We start from the raw sequence: 20,132 nt of genomic DNA, 5'->3' as shown, positions 1-20,132 counted from the left end.
AGTTATTTATTTATTTATGCATTATTTTTATAAGTATACTTTGAGAAAGGAAGGAAATCGAACATCTGCCAGTTCATACTGATTGTTTAGACATTTCATGAGCAACTTACGGCAGGTGCTTGAGACCAGATGTAACTGACTAAATAGTTTATTAGAATACGAAACTATCACATTTGGTAAATTTGATTTTAAAATGACTGTGTAATAAAATAGGATGGGAAGTGATTAATCAATGAATGAGTACAGCTCTTCTGTCATTTTATGATTGCTCTCTCTATGTGTAGGCCAACCCTCCATCATACGACAGATCAGAAGACCTAGCTTCACTACTCTATTTGAATGAATCCAGTGTAATGCACTGCCTGAGGCAACGCTATGGAGGGAACCTCATCCATACCTATGCTGGACCCAACATGGTGGTCATCAACCCTCTCAGCATGCCCTCCATGTACTCGGAGAAGGTAAGCTCAAGACTAATGAGCAAGGCCAGCCAAATTAATGGATTGCATTTATATATAGTACATTAATGCCGGTTGTTTGTGAAAGAAAGTGTAGCTGTTTAGTTTAGTGTAGCAGTGTAATGATCACTTCGAGGGTTTGGAGGTGCTTTATGCTACAGCTAACTCTTCATTAGTCTCTCTTTATTTTTGTGCTTGTACATGTTTTAATCTCATATTCTGTTCCTGCTCACAAGGTGATGAACATGTTTAAAGGCTGCCGGCGTGAGGATTCAGCTCCTCACATTTACTCTGTGGCCCAGTCGGCCTACCGCAACCTGCTCACCACCCGACAGGATCAGTCCATTGTGCTGCTGGGCAGGTCTGGTAGCGGCAAAACCACCAACTGTCAGCATCTTGTCCAGTACCTGGTCTGCATTGCTGGCAGCACAGGAAAAATCTTCTCTGGTGAGTTTGTCCACAAAAGACAGGGGTAGGTGGACTACAAACCTCAAATATCTTATATTGGAATTTTACATGGTTAGAAAGAATTAAATAATAATTCATAATAATTAATAAACAAAATCATCATCTGATAAGTTCTCTTTTTTCAGTTAAACTTAAAAAAGAGAACTTATCACATGATGATTTTGTTTTTTAAGAATAAATGCTCAGGTTTGAATTTGAGCACAGGATAGCTTACACTGTCCAAGCCAGAACATCACAGCTGTACTGGTTTCAGTCTTTTGTTTTGCACAATCCTTATTCTCTACAACTTTTGAAATTAAGTATTACAGATGATAAAATCAGATAATTTTTAAGTGCTTTTTCTTCAATTACTAAATAGAAATAATTAACTAAACACAAGTAGGCTCAAATCCTGTTACTGACAGTGTGAGCCAGAGGTTTTTACACCAACAAGGATATGTAAGACAGACAGGCTGCGGTTTGAGTCAGGGCCTGGTTTGAGGACATATATAACATGTATAACAGTTATACACTGAAATGTCAGTATTGTCAGTGTCAGTGTAGCCAGTCCACACAATTTTCATCAGGTCTTTGTTTATAAAAGTATAATAAGATTTGGACAATGAGAATTATTAACAGGTAGAACAGAATTATGGGTTCTTTCTGAAACATTGATTGCTAGTTTGCAATGAATCATCAAATGATGGGACATCTTATCGTTTTGGTGACACAGCTGAGAAGTGGCAGGCAGTCTACACCATACTGGAGGCCTTTGGGAACAGCTCTACCACCATAAACACAAATGCCAGCCACTTCTCTCATGTTGTTTCCTTGGACTTCGACCAAGCTGGGCAGGTGGCCTCTGCCTCCATCCAGGTAACAAACACAAGTGCGCGCACACAGCTGATTAGCTTGTACTGTACCCTTTTTACAAAACTCTCTTTACTTCTTAGACAATGTTGTTGGAGAAACTGAGGGTGAGCAGACGACCTGAGGGGGAATCCACCTTCAACGTTTTTTACTACATGATGGCTGGAGCCGACAGCAGTCTCAGGTGACTCGTTGAGCCCTTTTTTGTACTGTTTAGTAACGTAGAGATTTTCTTTTGTTTTTTAAAAATAAAAAAATGATTTGATTTGGAAGAATTGTAGCGTTACAATAGGTTTTTCACAGTCTTTGTCATATTATTTCTTGATGTTTGTTTTCTTGACAAGTTTTCGTCACCTATTCTCTGTTTGCTATGGATAGGCATGTCTGGAAATTTCTGGACAGTGGCATAATATTCACTGTTTCACTGCTGTATGGCAGTGCAGTTGCACTGAAATGAAATTGTCAACAATCAGTATCACTGATTTTTTCAGTCATTGTATCATGGGAGCATATGTTACTTTAAAACCTGTATATACCTTACAGCATGAATGTACAGGCTCTTAATTCTATAGGCCACCCATTCCCAAAGTCAACAATCCTGTGGCCCACTTAAAACCCAGAAAATCCCTTGTGGTCCACCCACAATAACCAAAATACAAGAGGATGTGATGTATTTCCTTGAAATTTTTAGTCAAAACACAAACAATGCATGCTGTTGATTAAACTTTCTAATGCTTTGCAGCGTGTTAGGGCCTCCCACTGGGACCAAAACCTAGATACAGTGTCTGAAGAAACAAAACATATTAGCAATTTAACATTTTATGGTAATCAGGTGCCAATCAGGCAGCAGCATTGGTAGAGAAGATTTGGCAGGTTTTTCATGGGGGTAACCCATATACTCGATGCACAAATGCATTTTTCTTACAAATGTGGCAATGCTTACGGGGAAATAAACAGACTTTCCAGTGGTGTAATATTTATAGCTTTTTTTCTTTGTTACAACAAAGAAAAGAATCGACCAAACACTGATTTCGTTACTTTTTTAGGTAGCAAGTGTACATTCTGTGCTCGAAGTCTAAAAATGGGCAAGCTTAAGGATTTGAGTAAATTGTTGTCACTAGACGACTGCAGTTCTTGTGAGGTGTTCCTGGTTGACAGTCGTCAGTATCTATCAAATGTAGTACTTGGAAGGAACTGTAGTGAACATTGATCCTGTGATTTGCGTCATTGCGTTCTGTTTTTAATTACATTTAACAAATCTTCTCAACTTTTTTAGAATTGGGGTTTTACACTAAATATCTTTGCTAAGTCAGCAATTAAATTAGAAAGCTGTCTTAAAAGAAAATCATTGTCACATAATATGGATATTCTTCTGATATAACAAAAATACAACTACTCACATCAAGCTTACACATTTGTCTGGCACTGAGGAGCTTATGTTTCTAGTGTCTTTCCTCTCCTCCAGGACGGAGCTGCACTTTAACCACCTGGCTGAGAACAGTGCTTTTGGGATCCTGCCACAGACTAAGGTAATCACAGTAGATGGTAGATGTTAATAAAATGTGTGGATGAAAGCAACTGTTTATTGCAAAATTCCAGACTCCCTGCAGGGTTCAGTAAAGTTTGATTTGATCTGCTTCAGCCTGAAGACAAGCAGCGATCCTTGCAGCAGTTCACCAAGCTGCAGGCAGCCATGAAGGTGCTGGGCATCTCCAGTGAAGAGCAGAAAGCCCTCTGGCTTATCCTCGGTGCCATTTACCACTTGGGGGCAGCGGGCGCGACTAAAGGTAGGAACTCCCTTCCTCATTGATTTTAAGTACATCAGATCTTGACTAGGGAGATGGTGTGATTATAGGGGAATAGGAGAAGATGTAATAAAAGGATAGCGTACAAATAGAAATCTACAGTGTATCACCAACTGCCACACCTGTCAGAAAAACAACCATACAGCAACTAGAACCCAAAAAATAAAAAAATGCACAGATATATTCTTCTTGTAGGGGTTGTGCAGTGTGTGAGTGTGAGAGAGAGTGTCCAGTGTGAGTGTAAGTGTTTAAGTGTCTTTGTCACAAAATGAACTTGAAAATGAGGGTAGGGGAAAATGGGCTCCAGGTGCCCAAGAACTGCCTGGCAGAGACCCCCCCAACACGGAAGACGTGTAAGCCATTCCAGACCACCAAGGGAGTGGGTCAACAACCATGTCAGAACAGCGAACCACACGCCCTGGAACCAACAAGTATGCCCAGGGAGGGGCAGCAGCATCCAGCAAGGAGCACTAGGGAGGGTGAACCTCTTTCCTCCAAGACCATATCTCACAGGGGCCAAGCCCCAGCAAGCCCCAGACCCAGCCATGCACACACACACACAAACACATGGACCAGATTGTCATGGTCAAAGATCTGACCACCCTCATAACGTCTGGGTACTGACCAGTAAAATAAGGTTGTGAATACAAGCAGCTAAAAGGAATTTCCTCTGTAGGGAGGCTCGGCTGTATCTTAGACTTAAAGTTAGGAGCTTAGACATCTGGAGAAAGATTGTAGTAGAGCCACTGGCAGTGTTGGGGAGTAATGGAATACATGTACCGCCGTTACGTATTTAAAATACAAAATATGAGTAACTGTATTCTGTTACAATTACCGTTTAAAAAGGTGGTATTCAGAATACAGTTACTTTGTTGAAATAAAGGGATTACACGGCGGCCTTTTCCTGTTCCATATGTTAGGCTGTCCCCTCTCTATTTTTGGTAATTCCACGCCGGTGGAAACCCAAACAAAACACGCATTAAGAGGCTCAAATGCCTGTGTCTCAAGCCCATGTCACCTCTACTTGCGTCCCGCAAAATGACGTGACGAAATATTTAAATAAATTATTGTTCAAAAAATTATTTAATATGAAGGCAATACAGGCATAGCCCTAAAGAATGTAGCCTCATGGGCAGTGTAGCCCAGCTGTAAGTACACTGTGTTCGTGTTTTCCTCTGAAACAATAAGCTCCGTTGGAGCAGCCTTTCAACGCCTCTCTCTGTCTCTCGCTAGCAAACTTGACCCAGGCAACAAAGTAAAGTTTTCAGCTATGAGCCCGACACGAACCCGACGTATTAGCCAGAGGTCGCTTTACTACGGTTCGGAGCTGTGGACCTGTTTTATATATGCACAGAATAGTTTTCTATACGAGATCACTGCAAAAAGTGCAGCCTTACCTAATGTCCACCTACTGTTACTCATTTTATATTAAGATTTAAAAATGTAGCTGGTATTGGTATGATGAGTAACCTTCAGTAATAGTAATAAATCACACAGCTATAGTACATTCATGTAGTTGTAAAAAGCTTGATAATATATTAAATAATCCAAAGTATTCAGAATACGTTACTCTCATTGAGTAACGTAACGGAATACGTTACAAAATACATTTTGGGGCATGTAATCTGTAATCTGTAGTGGAATACACTTTAAAAGTAACCTTCCCAACACTGGCTATGTCCATGGTGCTGATGTAAGCTATAGGTGACGGTTTCTCTTTGTGTATATATATGATAACCATGTTCAGTGGAATCATAACAAAACACCCACATTTCTGTTTTGTAACGCAAAACAATTATAAATCTGAATAGAGACGGCGTCTGAGGTTGTGTTGATGCCCAAATTCTTTCATATTTATTCCTCTAAAGTAAGACAACTGTAGCCCTTTATAAGATTTATTTAATTAAACCCTTTATTAATGTTCTGGCTTGTGCGGCTCCCGTTACAAGCATGAAAGACACGTGCATATGAGAGGTGTCATCATCTCCTGTGAGACAAATTTAACAAAGATCTGTGACAAAACTCAGTGAGAAAACAATAAACTGGAAGTGTAAAAACACCTTTTTACTGTTCTTTGAGGTAAATCCCAACATTTATGATTTTCTGCAGCCTGTCCTGGTAGCTGCCATTCATAAGGATTATTTCTGCAGAAAAAGAATGACATGATGCATTAAATGCCCTCTTTTATGTGAGCAGAAGCAGATGCAGAAGAAGTTAACCACCGATGTGATAGCCATCTCTGTCATGGCCAGCTCTGACTGAGGTTTTAGGTTTTGTCGAAACCCTTAATGAAAACAAAAGCCAGTCTGTGCTGATCTTCCTATATACGCAAAAACTTTATTCTCAGTCAGAATAAAGAATAAAATTTACAGTAAGAGTAAACAGTCGACTTTTCAAAAGAAGTTAATGGTCTGTAGAAACGTCTGTGTTTGTTTGTGTGTCAATAAAAAAAGCGTGTAAATACATAAAGTGTTAAATACCGTCTTCACTGCTCCATTTTCACGGGAGAGAGTTCGGTAAGGGGATCCCACACTAAATCAGCAGTGAAAGTGTGAAAGTGTGCATATGCGTTCCACAAGCAGCTTGAGCTTTGTTCTGTCTTAGATAATCCACAAAGAATTTCATTCTATTTCACATTTTAGTCTGGATTATTAAAATGCAATGTCTTGTATAATCATTTTCAAAAGAAACTGATATGTGCAAAATCCATCGTTTTACGCGCGACTCCTTACATCGCCATGATTAGTTACATGGTCACAACAAAATTACGGCCTGTTTTGCACAACAAACAAACAAACAACAACAAAAAACTGAAGTGTCATCGTGTCCGTACTGCTGAATAAAATGCATATTTTCCTTTACATTTGTTTTACTTCTCATAGTTGGGTTTCATTTGGAATTTCCTTTGGAACTCCAAGCGCTTTAGAAAGACTGGAAAGTGGGAAGTTTGCATGGATCACATCACGGTCTTCCTCGCCTCTCAGTCAAAGGTCCTGATGAACTCTAGCTATGCCCACTGGTCTGTGCTGAAAGTCACTAGTTGAGGCAGTTTGGGCATCTTCTTAGTAAGCCTATTGGCCACCAACCTTTGAAGGTTTGTTGGGCACACCGAACTGGTAGGAGACAGCAGGGTAGACCCAGAACTTGTGTAAAGTGAACTGGAAAGTTTTGCTTGGGAGAAATTTGGTTGAAATATCCCGCTTACCCTGCTGCCACTAGAGTGAGCACTGATCCACTCCAAATAAAGTAAGACCTGAAACTTGCAATGTCATCCTGCTTAATAGGGAAAAGGTATATGGAAAAAGGAGGCCATGGATGACAATATGTTAACAACAAACTGGCAAAAAGTCTAAAATGAATTTGTACCAAATGGGCAGTCTAAAATCTATATGCCATATTTGACTTGTCCCTTTAACATGATCCTCCTACGTATGTAATTTTAGTTGTTTTAGATTGTAAGGACGACTTGAAATGAAGATGTGCATATCCTGCATTTGGTTTTATACTTATATGCAAGTTTCCAAACAACTGATTTATTGATTTTCCCAGCTTCTCTGCACTGCACTGACCTGATTACTTAATGCCAGCATGTCTCTGTTCAAATTACAATCAACTGTAAGGCATCAAATGTGAATTCTTCTTGCAGAAGTGGGAGAAAAATTGTTTTTAAGTCAAATTTACTTTCTACCACCAGCCACTAGGTGTCATGTTTGACATATGAATGTACTGCTCTCAGTCAGAGGCACGCTGACTACAGAGGCAAAAGGGAATGCAGATTTTTTCCATTAGATGCCGTTTAATGTGGCTTTTTCCAAAATGTTTCAGCAGTCCACAGTTAATTCCCCTAGAACTTTTAGAAGTCCAGGTATGTTGATCAAATCCTACATTGTGTTCTGTTTTTATGTATGACATCCAAACAGTTTTTGAAGTTGAGTTTTAGTTTAATCACTAGTCATATATTTGAGGTTTTACTGTATATAAGTAGAAGGTCCCTTAACTTTAAAATTGTGCCGTCTGAAAAAGAAAGCATACCTGCACAGAAAATAAGATGGAGCGCAACAGAATACATTTATTTTATATTTGGATGTGACTACTTTACAATCACTACCAATTTAAGTGCCAACTTTAATTTATTTGCAAAATTGTGTCTCCATAACTGGAAGTGATTACCCTTGCACGTATTTATTGATTTTTCTCCTCATTGCAGCAATCTCAATGTGGTGGCTGTGTGAAGTGTTTCCTTCTGTTTTTTGGGTCGTATGGGTTCAATGTCAGGTGGCGATGGATGCTCCAACATAAAACTGGGGACAGTAAAAGTCATCTTTTTACATGTTTTTGCTGAAATGCACACTTACTTCAAATCAAATCAAATCAAATCAAATCAAATCAAATCACTTTTTATTGTCACATCACATGTGCAGGCACACTGGCACAGCACATGCGAGTGAAATTCTTGTGTGCGAGCCCCACAAGCAACAGAGATGTGCAAACACAACAACACAAACGAGCAAAATACAAGAATGACCAACCTGAAACTAATAAATATATGTACAATATATAATAGTGTATGCATTTCTGGATGTGTATACTAAATATTTTCCTACGTGTGTGTGTGTGTGTGTGTGTGTGTGTGTGTGTGTGTGTGTGTGTGTGTGTGTGTATACACATTTTTACAAATTAAATAGTAAAAAAATAAAATAAAATAATAATAATAATAATAATAATAATAAAATATATAAAATATACAGAGTTGAATATGTGCAAAACAAGTGGCATTTATATACAGTGTGGAGTGCATAATGTTGAAGTTCCAGTAGTGAAGCTGAGGTGTCTATGACGTGTTCAGCAGTCTGATGGCCTGATGGAAAAAGCTGTCTCTCAGTCTGCTGGTACGGGACCGGATGCTGCAAAGTGACATCAGTCATAGTATAGAAAGTCTTTTGTGACTTGAATAATTTTTCAATAGTCTGCACTGACAGTGACTTTACTTGAAGGACATTCTTTATGCTTGGACCGTTTTCTTTTAGTCCTGAGTATCATTTCCTCTCCACTGGTGTGAAACAGGGGTTTGGGGTGCTATCAGTCACATTTCTCAGCCAGCTGTTCCAAAGCATAATGATGTGTTGTCAGTGTTGTTGAATGCTAATGTTCATGTTTTCCTGTGTCTGTGATGATGTGATGAATCCTTAAACTATTAATTATCTCTAACACCCCCCCCCCCCCCTCTCTTTTTACTTGCATGTTTGCATGCTGCGCCATATCAAACACAGATGGAGATGAAGGTAATGGGAAAAAAACAACACACGACTTGTTGACCCTTTTTTTTAACCTAAAAAACCTTATGTCAGAGCCTCTCCTGTTTGTTTTCTGTCTGTATGCCTTTATCATTCTCTTCAGCCATTAGCATTTTTATTGTTTCTGCTCCTCCTCTTTCTCTCTTGTGTTTTTTGTGTTTTCTTCATTACGGCTCTCCCATCTCCTTGCATCGCCTTTTCCTTTTCTCTAAGATGAAAATCAGAACTTCACTGTTTCTTTAAACCGCCCTCTCTCATACCTCCCCTGTCACCTCATTCGACTTCTGTCACACTACTACAATTCTGAAACAAACAAAGTAAAACTTGTACATTTTCAAATCTCTTGTTTGTGTTTTAGCTCTCTACCACAGACCTTGTATTTCCCAGATTAACCTGGACCCTGTTGGGTTCTCTGGTTCTGTGTCGCTTTGATTGGCTGTATGTCGCTGGTGTTGTCATGATTCTTTGGTTTATTCTAACACACTGGCTTTGATTGAGGTTCCGACCAAGTGGAGATGCTCTCCTCTTGCAGATAATTGTGCAAAAACAGATTGAGAGTTAGGATTAAACATGATTAGCTGTCATCTCCATCACATATCTAAGAACACACCAGCCTCACACAGCTTTTCCGTTTCTCACAGTAGAGATTTCCATATTTATGTTTGGAGTCGTGGGGACAGAACACAAACATGATGTGCTAAAACCCACACAGCAGAGGACTCTTGGTGTTTAAGGTGGGATCATAACTGGATCCTACTTAAATATTTTAAAGATTTTTAAAACATTGATTTCATTTATTGACATTAAAATATTTAAGTGTCTCTAATTTTTACTGTCAGTGTATGTGCTGCAAAGTGTCAACATGAAACTATTCTGTACTGACTTTAAGTATGTTAGTAAAAATAATTTACATCACGTCAACTGCAAGATATTCACCAGTTGACTTTTAGAGCCACCAGTGTTCAGCATTAATTCAGCATTACACATTGCACAAAGAAATGCTGCCTTTCTCTCTTTGTCTATGCCGTTGACAGCATATAATACAGTATAGTTGTGGTATTATAATAATACATTCTTCAGGAGTCTGCTGTCGTGTTTTGGATGGGGTAAAGTGATATTATACAGTAAATCAGTACTAGACTGTACTGTACACCTCATGACATCTTTCATTAAGAGAATAGATACTTTTTAGTCCTTCTAGTGAGTCCATCACAAAAGTTGCCTTTGTTGATGGCAGTAGTTGGGGTCTGGAAAATTTCTCATTCACTCTGCCACTTTCAGGAGATGAATTATCATTATGCAGTTAAATCTTGATATAAGAGATATCCCACTCAAGTATAAGAATCAAGTCAACATTCATTTCCTTTTAGGGAACTCCTCTAAATCATAGATGCTGATATGACTGCGTTACTCTGTTAGAGAAGCGCTAAATGTTCCATTACTGCAGAATCTCAAGCTCAGTTGTCGTTTCATTTCAACTGACAGTTTTTGCACTTTTCAGCATTGTTTTTTCACATCTGGGACAACTCCTGTCAAAGGCAGAGAACATCTCTTTTGGTTAAATAGAGGTGCCAAGCGAAGTGTTTACCAGGTAGAAGGCCAGGACCATCGTTGAAATTGAATTTGTATTTTAACAGTTACAGTCTGAGGTCTTGTCAGCTGTACTGAACCTCAGCAGAGCTGATAGTTGTACTGGATTTGGATACTGGAGTGTCACAGAAATGAAATCTTGCCTAAATTTGCAACAGACGGTAGAAATAGTAGTTTTGATCTACAGTAATTGTATACTTACACTTGCTCTTCATTTTTACTGTACATGTTATCTTCGTTGCCTTTCTTCTTCTAGCTCTTTGTTTTAGAATTTGAACTCATTCATGCTTTACTTGTAGTGGGACGTCGGCAGTTTGCTCGTCATGAATGGGCTCAGAAAGCGGCCTACCTGTTGGGCTGCACCTTGGAGGAGCTATCTTCATCTATTTTTAAGCATCAGGCCAAAGGACTGCAGCATTCTACCTCATTCAGAGGACCACCAGATGAGGCTAGCCATGGTGATGGCTTAGGTAAAAATACTGCAAACGTTGGAATTTCCATTTATGTCGAATTATTGCTAAAAGGGTTCCCATTGTTGATATGATCATTTTTTCTTAGATGCAGACCACATTTTGCTTGTTTTCAGCTGCTGTTTAAAAACTGAGTCTCATGAAAAAAGCATAAAACGTGCATCTCATCTGTCTCTCAGGCCCTAAAGTCACAGCTCTGGAGTGTTTGGAGGCCATGGCATCAGGACTTTACTCTGAGCTTTTCACACTTGTCATCTCCCTTATTAACAGGTTAGCTGTCAGCATTTACCTCAAATTCTAGTACTACAATATTCATATTCAATTTGGACTTATATAAAATAGCTAGATCATTCATGAATTCATCTTGCCAGATAAGCGCTGCACTTTAGATTTTTTTTGTAAAATATTTAAAACATTCACCTTCAAATATTGTAAGAATGAATTGGTATATAAATATAATTTTGACACTGGGAATCTGCAGACTGCTTGATTAGTCAAAGCTTCTTCACTAAAGCCTGCTGATGCATCTGTGTCCCTCAGGGCCCTGAAGTCTAGTCAGCACTCTCTGTGTTCTCTGCTGATCGTTGACACTCCGGGTTTCCAGAACCCTCGGCTGGCTCATCAGCAGAGGGGAGCCACTTTTGAAGAGCTCTGTCACAACTACACCCAGGAGAGGCTACAGACTCTGTTTCATGAACGGACCTTTGTCAAGGAATTGGAGAGATACAAGGAGGTGCAGCTGGAACAACAGAGCTTAACACTTGGGAGGGACAGAACATATACATATTTCATGCACTGATTTTAAGGACGACTTAATAATTACATGTAGTCAAACACAGATGTCTATTTTTTCTGGCGTCTGCCTGTACCGATAATTCTCAACTAATTAAAATTTTTAGGATTTTAGATGCACTGGAGATCAGTTCATTGGTGCTCCACAGCAGTAAAGAATTTGACCTCAGTACTCCAGATAATCCACAGGATACTCGGGGTTTAGAAAATTTCTACTTCTACTGTAGTTCCAATGCAAGTGGTTCACATCAAGATCTGTGGTTTCTACGAGTAATTGAGCTTCAAAACTTGAATAAATACACAAAAACTCAAATGTTGAGAAATTGGTGGTGTCAGTAAAAGCATTTCTATGTGTAGTTTACAGCCTCGCCCTGTGCTTGTGTGGGTTTCCTCCAGGTAAGCTTGCACAGACCAAAGACCCTACAATAATGCAGAGAAAACCCCCAACAATCAAATGTCCAGTTTAAGAAATTTCCAAAACTTTTTATGTACTCAACCCAATCTATAGCTTTAGTAACTGCTGATTTCAAGATTGAGATGAACAGCTGCACTTGATTTTCCTTTTTTTATTTTTTATGAGCTCATCTTCTGCTGGTACATGTCTTGTAGGTTACTAACCTGAGTTTCTGTCCCCTCCTGCATCTAGGAAAACATAGAACTTGCTTTAGATGACATAGAGTCCAACACCTCACTGTCTGTAGCAGTTATTGATCAAGCCTCAACCCAAGCTCTGGTAAGCAACCCCCACTACACTCTGCTTTGCTTTCACCTGGAATCAGTTGTGAGAAATATGCTGTGTTAACAGCACAGATTAAAGTTGTGTTTATGTTCAGTGGAGCATTGAGGTATTTAGGTCCAGATTCAAGGGCAGTTTATCTGGGCCTGAATTTCAGTCATTATTCAGGGAGACATTAATGCAAATGAAGCTGTAGCCAAATGAGCACCCCAGAGTACCACTGAGCCAGCAAATAGCTCTTTTCATCACTGCTGGCAAATGCAAATAGTTCTAGGTCCATGGCCAATCTAGCAAAGCAGGCATCAATATGTGCTGAAGCCAGAGGACCTGAGATCTGGGACAGAAAACTCCCCCTACTCTTCTTGAGACTGAAATTAGATGTAACATAAAAGAGTTTTCAAAGCATGCTTAGCCTAAATGCTTGTCAACTTGTTGTGATGGTTGGTTCCATATTTTCTTGCTGTTTCTTTCATTTCCTTTAGGATTTTGTCTGAGATCAGCACTATTGATTAGAATCAAATTTGTGATGTGTTTTCTCTTTGAAGCTTGAAAGAGTCTCCTTTTCTCTCCACTCGTTGGTTCCCTTTTTACTAAAAGTCTGTGTTGTTAGCAGTACAAGTATTTGCAGCATTTGGTCTGTGTAGATGGTCCTGCAGTCTTGATGGAGACAAGTACTAGATTCCAGCTTCCTTTTGTGTTGGACTGTGTTGAATGTATTAGATGATTTATATAATGGTGTGTATTTTTATTTGAAGTGAGAGTAGAACAACAAACCTGTAATTATGTAAGAGTAGCAAATGTCTGTTAACCATAATAACTGACATTTGATACCATCAGCAACGTTGTTTTTCATGCCAAACTGTTGATCGTTCTAGTTTTCAAGACACCTAGAGACAATCAAATCCCCCAAATATTAGCTGAAATGCTTTAAGCTGCATCCATATTGGAAGCAGTTCACAGCAACCAGAGGCCACACAACGTAAATGACATTCTGTGACTACAGGAAAAATAACAAAATAACCACTCGAGATACGTTTCTCCAGGCAAGTGGTTGACGCAGTTATCAGTGCGCGAGCAGGATCCTGTTGTTTGACATATGACTAGGTAGTAAATAAATTAGATGGTTACCCAGGCAACCCGTACCTGGAACATTAAGGAAACAGGTGTCAGCTTCAAAGCGAGTGTGGTGCTTTAGCAGCAAAGACTACAGAATGGATTCCTTTTTGCTGGCATGTGTGAATCTGAGGTCAGTTTCTAATGGTTCAACTGAATTCAAATGAACTCTTAGGACTAGATTGACATTGGATGTTCTGACCTACAATCACTAAAGATTTTAGAAGTTTCTGCAACTGATCCTCTTTATGATGGACTTACACATTATGTACACACATCCTCAGATAATACAGTGCTCAACCACAAACAAAATCACTCTGTCAAGCTGCCCTGGTCTTTCAAGGCAAGGAATCTGTAGACTGAAGGTGTTAGCGTCACAAGGCCTCTGTAGATCAAACTTTTATCTTGTTTCCAATCCTGAACAATCAGGTGGTACAGATATTACACCAACATAAACACCAAGGTCCTCTGCCTCTGGTGCCTTTTTTGTTCCATCTTCCACTGCTCTGTGGCACATTTCAGGCTCCCACATGTCCATCGTAGGCGTTTTGGCAAAGGTCATGGGTCTGCAAAGGCATTCTCACCACTGTGTGGCTAACAGCCCTCATATGCAGCGAGATGCATATGTGCATAATCTGGTACCTTTTTTCCTAATCATAACCAGCTTGAAGGATTTTAAGCAACTACAGAAGACTTTCGGTGAGCTTGAACCACACAGCTTGTGCTCCACCAGGCCATCAGTGGAACTACACCACACTGCCACTGTCCTTTTGAGTGGAATCATAATAATTTTGTGTCTGTGTTTGTGTGTGATGTCAAGTAGTGACCAACAAATTATTTCAATTTATCTGAAGAGTAATTAAAATAATGTTGTTGATCTTTTTGAGGTAGCACCGCATCGTGTTACACAAATATGAGTCTGTCCAATACCTTTAGCTTTAGTTAATAGCTGCATTACTAATGACACCCAGAAGAACAGTAGACATGGAAACACACTGTGACTCAATTTTGATTAAACAATACAGGTGGTGCATTTGCATCTAGCTTGTGATCTCTGTTCAAATTACAGCAAACTCTTTTTAATCTCTGTAAGTGATTCGAATGACACTTTAGCAGATAATGTGTTTTCAGCAGCACAATCCTAAGCCTCTTCTTTGATTTGGAAAGCCTTTAAGAGTCAGCTAACTTTGTATTTTCATTATAAGCGGCCTGTCTGCACAGGTTTCATATTTTTATGTAGAAAGCCTCATCTCTGCTAGGTCCACAAATTCAACAATTTAACAAAACAGTGCAGGATTTAAACTTTGTACTGACAAGAGGAGTAGTTTTATAATCAGCTGTTAAGGTTGTGAAAGCCTATATCCAAGTAATCACTCAAGCTTTTGTGCTGCACTGTTTTCTTTTTATATTGTTAGATTTTGGGTGCTAATTTACTAGCATTAATTGAACATTGATTTCTAAGTAGAATGACAGGCATTCAGAAATGCTTGTGGAAGGCTTATTCTGCATTTGTACAGAATTCGTTTTATTTGCTTGCTTCTAACTTAAATATATGAGCTGTATGATTTTCAGTGCACAGTTGGAAAGCTCACTCAAGTCTGATTTGTGTGACTGACAATTTTTAAAAGATGGGAGGAAATCTTCTTAAAAGTAGAAAATTAAATGAAAGGGCCAATCCTTGCACTTTAGTTTAAATCAGTACTGTAGTGTTCAGCTTTGAAGGTTTGGGAGGACATTAGAATGCCCTTGATTGAGTCTTTATGAAAAATGCTGAACAAACCTTAAGGACAAATTTGTCTAGAGCAACAGCAGCTTACTGTAGGTGGAGATTTGCCATGTGGAAATTCACTGTCTCTAAGGTTTGAAGGAGTAACAGAAATTGGTCCAATCCATGCTACCCAAGGCCTCCATGTTTATATAGTGACATCAGATGATGGTGCTGACAGTCAACTCCACAGCTCCAAAGCAACCTTTAATCTTGAGAGCAAAAATAAAAAATGTTTTTACTTTCTTTATTTTGTTTTTGAAAAAAGAAAGCAAAACACAAACATCTCTTGTCAGGTATTTGGCTGCTTAGTACCCAGTCACTGTCCTCTGATGAAAGTGACAGATAACGACTTCTATATTGTCTTTCCTTGATCTGTCCAAATAAAAAAGACATTTTCGCCTGCCTTTGTTCATCACAGGTTCGTACTCTAGCCAGGACAGATGAAGCTCGAGGCCTTCTGTGGCTCATGGAGGAGGAGGCTGTTCAGCCAGGAGGTTCAGAGGAAACCATGCTGGAGAGACTCTTCAGCTACTATGGCTCTGCACAGGGAGAAAACAAAGGTGAACACTCAAACACGTAGCTGTCCCTTAACGCAATCAGTCGAGGCTTTCTGAAGAAACAAATAGACAACACTGATACACCATGGCAGAATATTTCCATTCTGTTGCAGGAGCTAATCTACTTCTGCGAGGAGAGAAGCCCCACCTCTTCCTGCTGGGCCACAGCCATGGGACCAATTGGGTGGAGTATAACACCCAAGGCTGGTTGAACCATGCCAAGCACAACCCTGCTGCCCAGAATGCTGCAACCCTGCTGCAGGACTCCCAGAAGTATGATGCCTCTGTCTATACATGAACATCATCCAGTTTAATAGAACAATGTATGAAGTGATTGGTCATCACCGCTGTTGTTTTTAAGCTGCACGTGCCCTGATGGAGTTGCTAGTAGTGGATTTGAATTAACTGGTTACGTAAGAAGAAAATAAAACTATGTCCTGTACTAATAGAATTACATTTGTCCGATATAGAGAACATATAAATGTACATTACAGTACACTGCATGTGAACTTGTGAAAGAAATGCCCAATTTATTCTTGCATTGCCTGGATTTATCTCAGTTTCTGTCATGTTAGGCCTGCCTTTCCACCTCTGGGGGCTCTGTGTTCTCTTGTCTTTAGTTCATATGCACTCATTTCAGTCTGTCTGTAAATTTTATGGTTTCAGTCACTCAAAAAAACATAATATGCTTGACAAGGGGAAGAATGTAGAGTTTAATCAAATGTTTCCAGTATGATCTTACTGCTACAATCCACAGTTCAACCATGAATGAAGTCAATATATTTTGTACTGTAGGTTATGAAATCAATGGCTCTTTGTCTATAAAGTCTTGGGAACATTTGCCTTACTGTCTTGCAAAAGGGAATACACACTCTACTTAAGTATAGTCTAGCTAAAGCAATTAATTTGCTCTAAAAAGACAAAAATTGCAGGGACAATATCTAACTTAGCAGCTTTTCAAAATCTGTTTCAGACCTTTAGCAGTCATAAGGTGAGTGTTTGACACCATGAGGCAACAGAGTGAACCAAAGAGTGCAGCAAGGAGCCTGTCAACATATGGCTCTCAAAACTATAATATGGCACTAATGCTATCAGATTGATTTCTTTATACTGTCTTGTGAATTCTTGGATGCTAGTGATGTGGATTTGTACAAACCCTATCATCTTTCTGCCACTGCAGGAAGAACATCAGCGCGCTGTTCATGGGCCGGGCCAGTGGAGCCACCGTGTTGTCGGGCTCCATCGCCGGTCTGGAGGGCAGCTCCCAGCTTGCCCTGCGGCGAGCCACTAGTATGAGGAAAACCTTCACTACAGGTGTGGCTGCTGTCAAGAAGAAGAGTCTGTGTATCCAAGTGAAACTCCAAGTGGTAAGTGGATGAGAGTGTGGTTAAAAGGTACGAAAACACAACAGGCACCAACCACCTTGTGGCTGCAGCTCAGTGCAGCTGCTTTGGCAATGGAGATCTTGTGGACCGGGGCCTCTGCCAGGCGTTCCCAGCGCACCCTCACTATATATGCACATTAAGGTCATGCAGTTCCCACCACCTGACCCAACTCACCACCTGGTGATTAGTTGACAGCTCAGCCCCTCTTTTTAGCCAATTGTCCAAAACATGTGGCCGCATCTCTGGTGAAACAATTATAAAATCTATCCTCGACCTCCGGCCTAGGGTGTACTGATGCCAAGTGCACTTATGGACACTCTTATGTTTGAACATGGTGTTCATTATGGACAAACTGTGGTTTGCACAGAAGTCCAACAACAAAACACGGCTCTGGTTCAGATCCGGGAGGCCGTTCCTCACAATCATTCCCCTCCAGGTCTCGCTGTCTACATGAACATTGAAGTTCTCCCAGTAGGACAACAGTCCCCCCTTCTGTTGCTTTTGTAATACTTGTTAAGGCAGTGACGCTTAACTCTCTACTATTTTCATAGCTTGTTGTTGCATGAAGTCTTAGAACTGGAAACTGATATCTGATATAATCTCTTTATTTTTAGGATGCTCTGATTGACATGGTGCGGCGTTCTAAGGTTCACTTCGTCCATTGCCTACTGCCCAAAGTAGAGGCAGTAGGAGGAGGTGATTACCGTATGGCTCATGGAGAGAGCCCTGACTCGGGTCTTATGACTCTGGACGTGAGCCTCCTGAGAGCTCAGCTCCGAGGATCCAAGCTGCTAGATGCTCTGCGCATCCACAGGCAAGGTAACTACTTTGCAGTGTTATATGTATGTAATTTCAACACTCTTTCCAGTCACTGTTATGCTGATGACAGAACCACGTTTCAGTTTAATTTGATCTGGGGTTAGGGGTTAAAGTACCCCAATGTAAGACTGTCCCATAGACATTCATACTATTGTCTGTCTGTTGGCTGTTGATAAAGTTCTAGCCTTTCCACCAGCTGCAGATGCTACTTTAACTTTGGTGTTCTGAGTTTGTGTGCTCTCTTCTCTGTTCTGCCTCTCTGCCTCTAGGTTATCCTGACCACATGGTTTTCTCTGAGTTTCGAAGGCGCTTTGATGTTCTGGCACCTCATCTAACCAAGAAGTATGGCCACCACTACATTGTCACAGATGAGAAGAGGGTGAGTGCAGAGTTAGCATGATACTTGCAGTTCTGCTGTGAGTAGTTGGACTGTGACTGCTGATATAACGAAAAGTGCTCTCTTGTCAACATCCTTAGCTGTTCGTATATTAAGATACAATGTAATCATTTGCCTTGGTTTAATCAGAATAAATCATTCACAAGGGGAAATTGTTTTGTAAAATTTGCTCAGGATTGTGGGAGATGTAAGGTTATTTAAGAGTACCTGAAATCCACTGTTAAAGTGATGTGGTGTAAATGTGGGATAAATAACAGGAAATGTTACTTTCAGATTGATCATTTATGTTCTTGTGAGTCTTTTGCCTGTAAGTGAAATACTTACTCATGAGGATATCTTTTGTCTTTTTTTCACACCACAAAATCACGTACAGTGTAGAAAGGATGAAGTCTGGACATGTGGTGTTTCCCTCTTTGCCCTCCACACTTGAGTCTGTGAACACAATCCATTTATTCTTCCTCTTCTCTTACCGCTGTCCTGGCTCTCCCGCTCTTGTGTATAATTAATTATAATTGTGGGGGATGGCAGCATTCAGCCACTGTACTGAATAATTACTGATGGTGGGAACAGTTCTTTGTTTCCTCTTCTCTCTGTCTTCCCATCCATTCCCTTGTGTCTTTTTTGTCTCGTTATCTTTCAATTTCTTTTGTATAGGTGGCAGAACAGTTTAGGAACATCCCCGGGCATATGATTAATGTCTTCCCTACATTTATTTAGCGAGTATATAGCATTTTTGCACTAAGGTCTGATTAGTCTTACGACGATACTGTGAGAAAACATATCTACATTAAGATCCTCTGTACCTCATGTCTTGTCTCAAAAGGTGCAGAATCTGTTTTCTAAGAATCAACATTTTGTTTTGTTTTGTAAAAAGAAAAAAAAAACTTAAACAAGGACAGATGTGTAAAATCTCGTGCTCCTTTACACTGCTCTATACTACACTGGCAGTGAGGAGGCTCAAAGTTTCTTGAAGATGAGCTTAGAGAGGATATCCCACTCAAAGAGTACTAATGCTACGCAGGTCTCTTTATTTGAAAAGGAAGATGGATGGAAGGTGTTGGTGTGAGATAGATTACTTTAGCCAGATTTAATTGGACGATAATACAATTTTTTTTTTCACAGAGGGAGAAAGCAAGAGAGAGAGGGTTTGGTTTGCTGAGTCTGTCGGACGGTTTGTCTCTGCCAAACAAAAGCCCCCATTTTTCTCCTGCTATAGCCCAGTACTGTCTGCTCCTCTTAAGACAGCATGATGTAGCCATGTTGTCAGTGTCCATATGGTACGCCTGCCAAGAGCTTTTCAGACCAAACAGGCAAACAGCAGGGGAGAAATTTAATGCATCATCCCTGAGAAGCTTAATTCTCTCTAAAGTTTGTTACTATTGTTTTCCTCCTTTGAGAGGTTCCATGGTCTAGAATGCCTGGTATGAAACATCTTTTACAATCAGATCCCAGTTTCATACCTGCCTGATAGATATATCTGTCTGTCAGCTTCTTGTGAAACACAAGAGGCAGCCAAAAAAAAAATAGGATGCTTCCAAAAAAGCTGAAAACTGAAGCTACAATATTAATAACAATATTGTTTTTCATGGCAGCTTAATTTTGTGGGTTGAAATTAAGTTTTCCTGCATTAT

The 20,132-nt window shown here is 39.9% G+C and overlaps 1 protein-coding gene across 13 annotated transcripts in view; it reads left to right on the top strand.

The window, feature by feature from the left end:
* The window catches only part of myo18ab (myosin XVIIIA b), a 129,907-nt gene that overhangs the window by 45,789 nt on the left and 63,986 nt on the right, over positions 1-20,132 (top strand). For all 13 annotated transcript variants that reach the window (XM_085429194.1, XM_085429193.1, XM_085429192.1 and 10 more), the window contains 15 exons: positions 285-461; positions 695-905; positions 1,639-1,781; positions 1,859-1,959; positions 3,241-3,304; positions 3,418-3,562; positions 10,764-10,934; positions 11,114-11,204; positions 11,475-11,667; positions 12,373-12,459; positions 15,762-15,903; positions 16,014-16,173; positions 17,081-17,267; positions 17,900-18,104; positions 18,374-18,483. In XM_085429194.1, the coding sequence (XP_085285320.1) occupies positions 285-461; positions 695-905; positions 1,639-1,781; positions 1,859-1,959; positions 3,241-3,304; positions 3,418-3,562; positions 10,764-10,934; positions 11,114-11,204; positions 11,475-11,667; positions 12,373-12,459; positions 15,762-15,903; positions 16,014-16,173; positions 17,081-17,267; positions 17,900-18,104; positions 18,374-18,483 (2,187 nt within the window). The remainder of the gene's footprint in view (positions 1-284; positions 462-694; positions 906-1,638; positions 1,782-1,858; positions 1,960-3,240; positions 3,305-3,417; positions 3,563-10,763; positions 10,935-11,113; positions 11,205-11,474; positions 11,668-12,372; positions 12,460-15,761; positions 15,904-16,013; positions 16,174-17,080; positions 17,268-17,899; positions 18,105-18,373; positions 18,484-20,132) is intronic.

This window comes from Rhamphochromis longiceps, linkage group LG14 (assembly GCF_057381845.1).
Source record: "Rhamphochromis longiceps isolate RC_006_pf linkage group LG14, R_longiceps_female_GT1.1, whole genome shotgun sequence".
In the NCBI taxonomy this organism is placed as follows: Eukaryota; Metazoa; Chordata; class Actinopteri; order Cichliformes; family Cichlidae; genus Rhamphochromis; species Rhamphochromis longiceps.
This window is presented reverse-complemented; position numbering and strand designations above follow the sequence as displayed.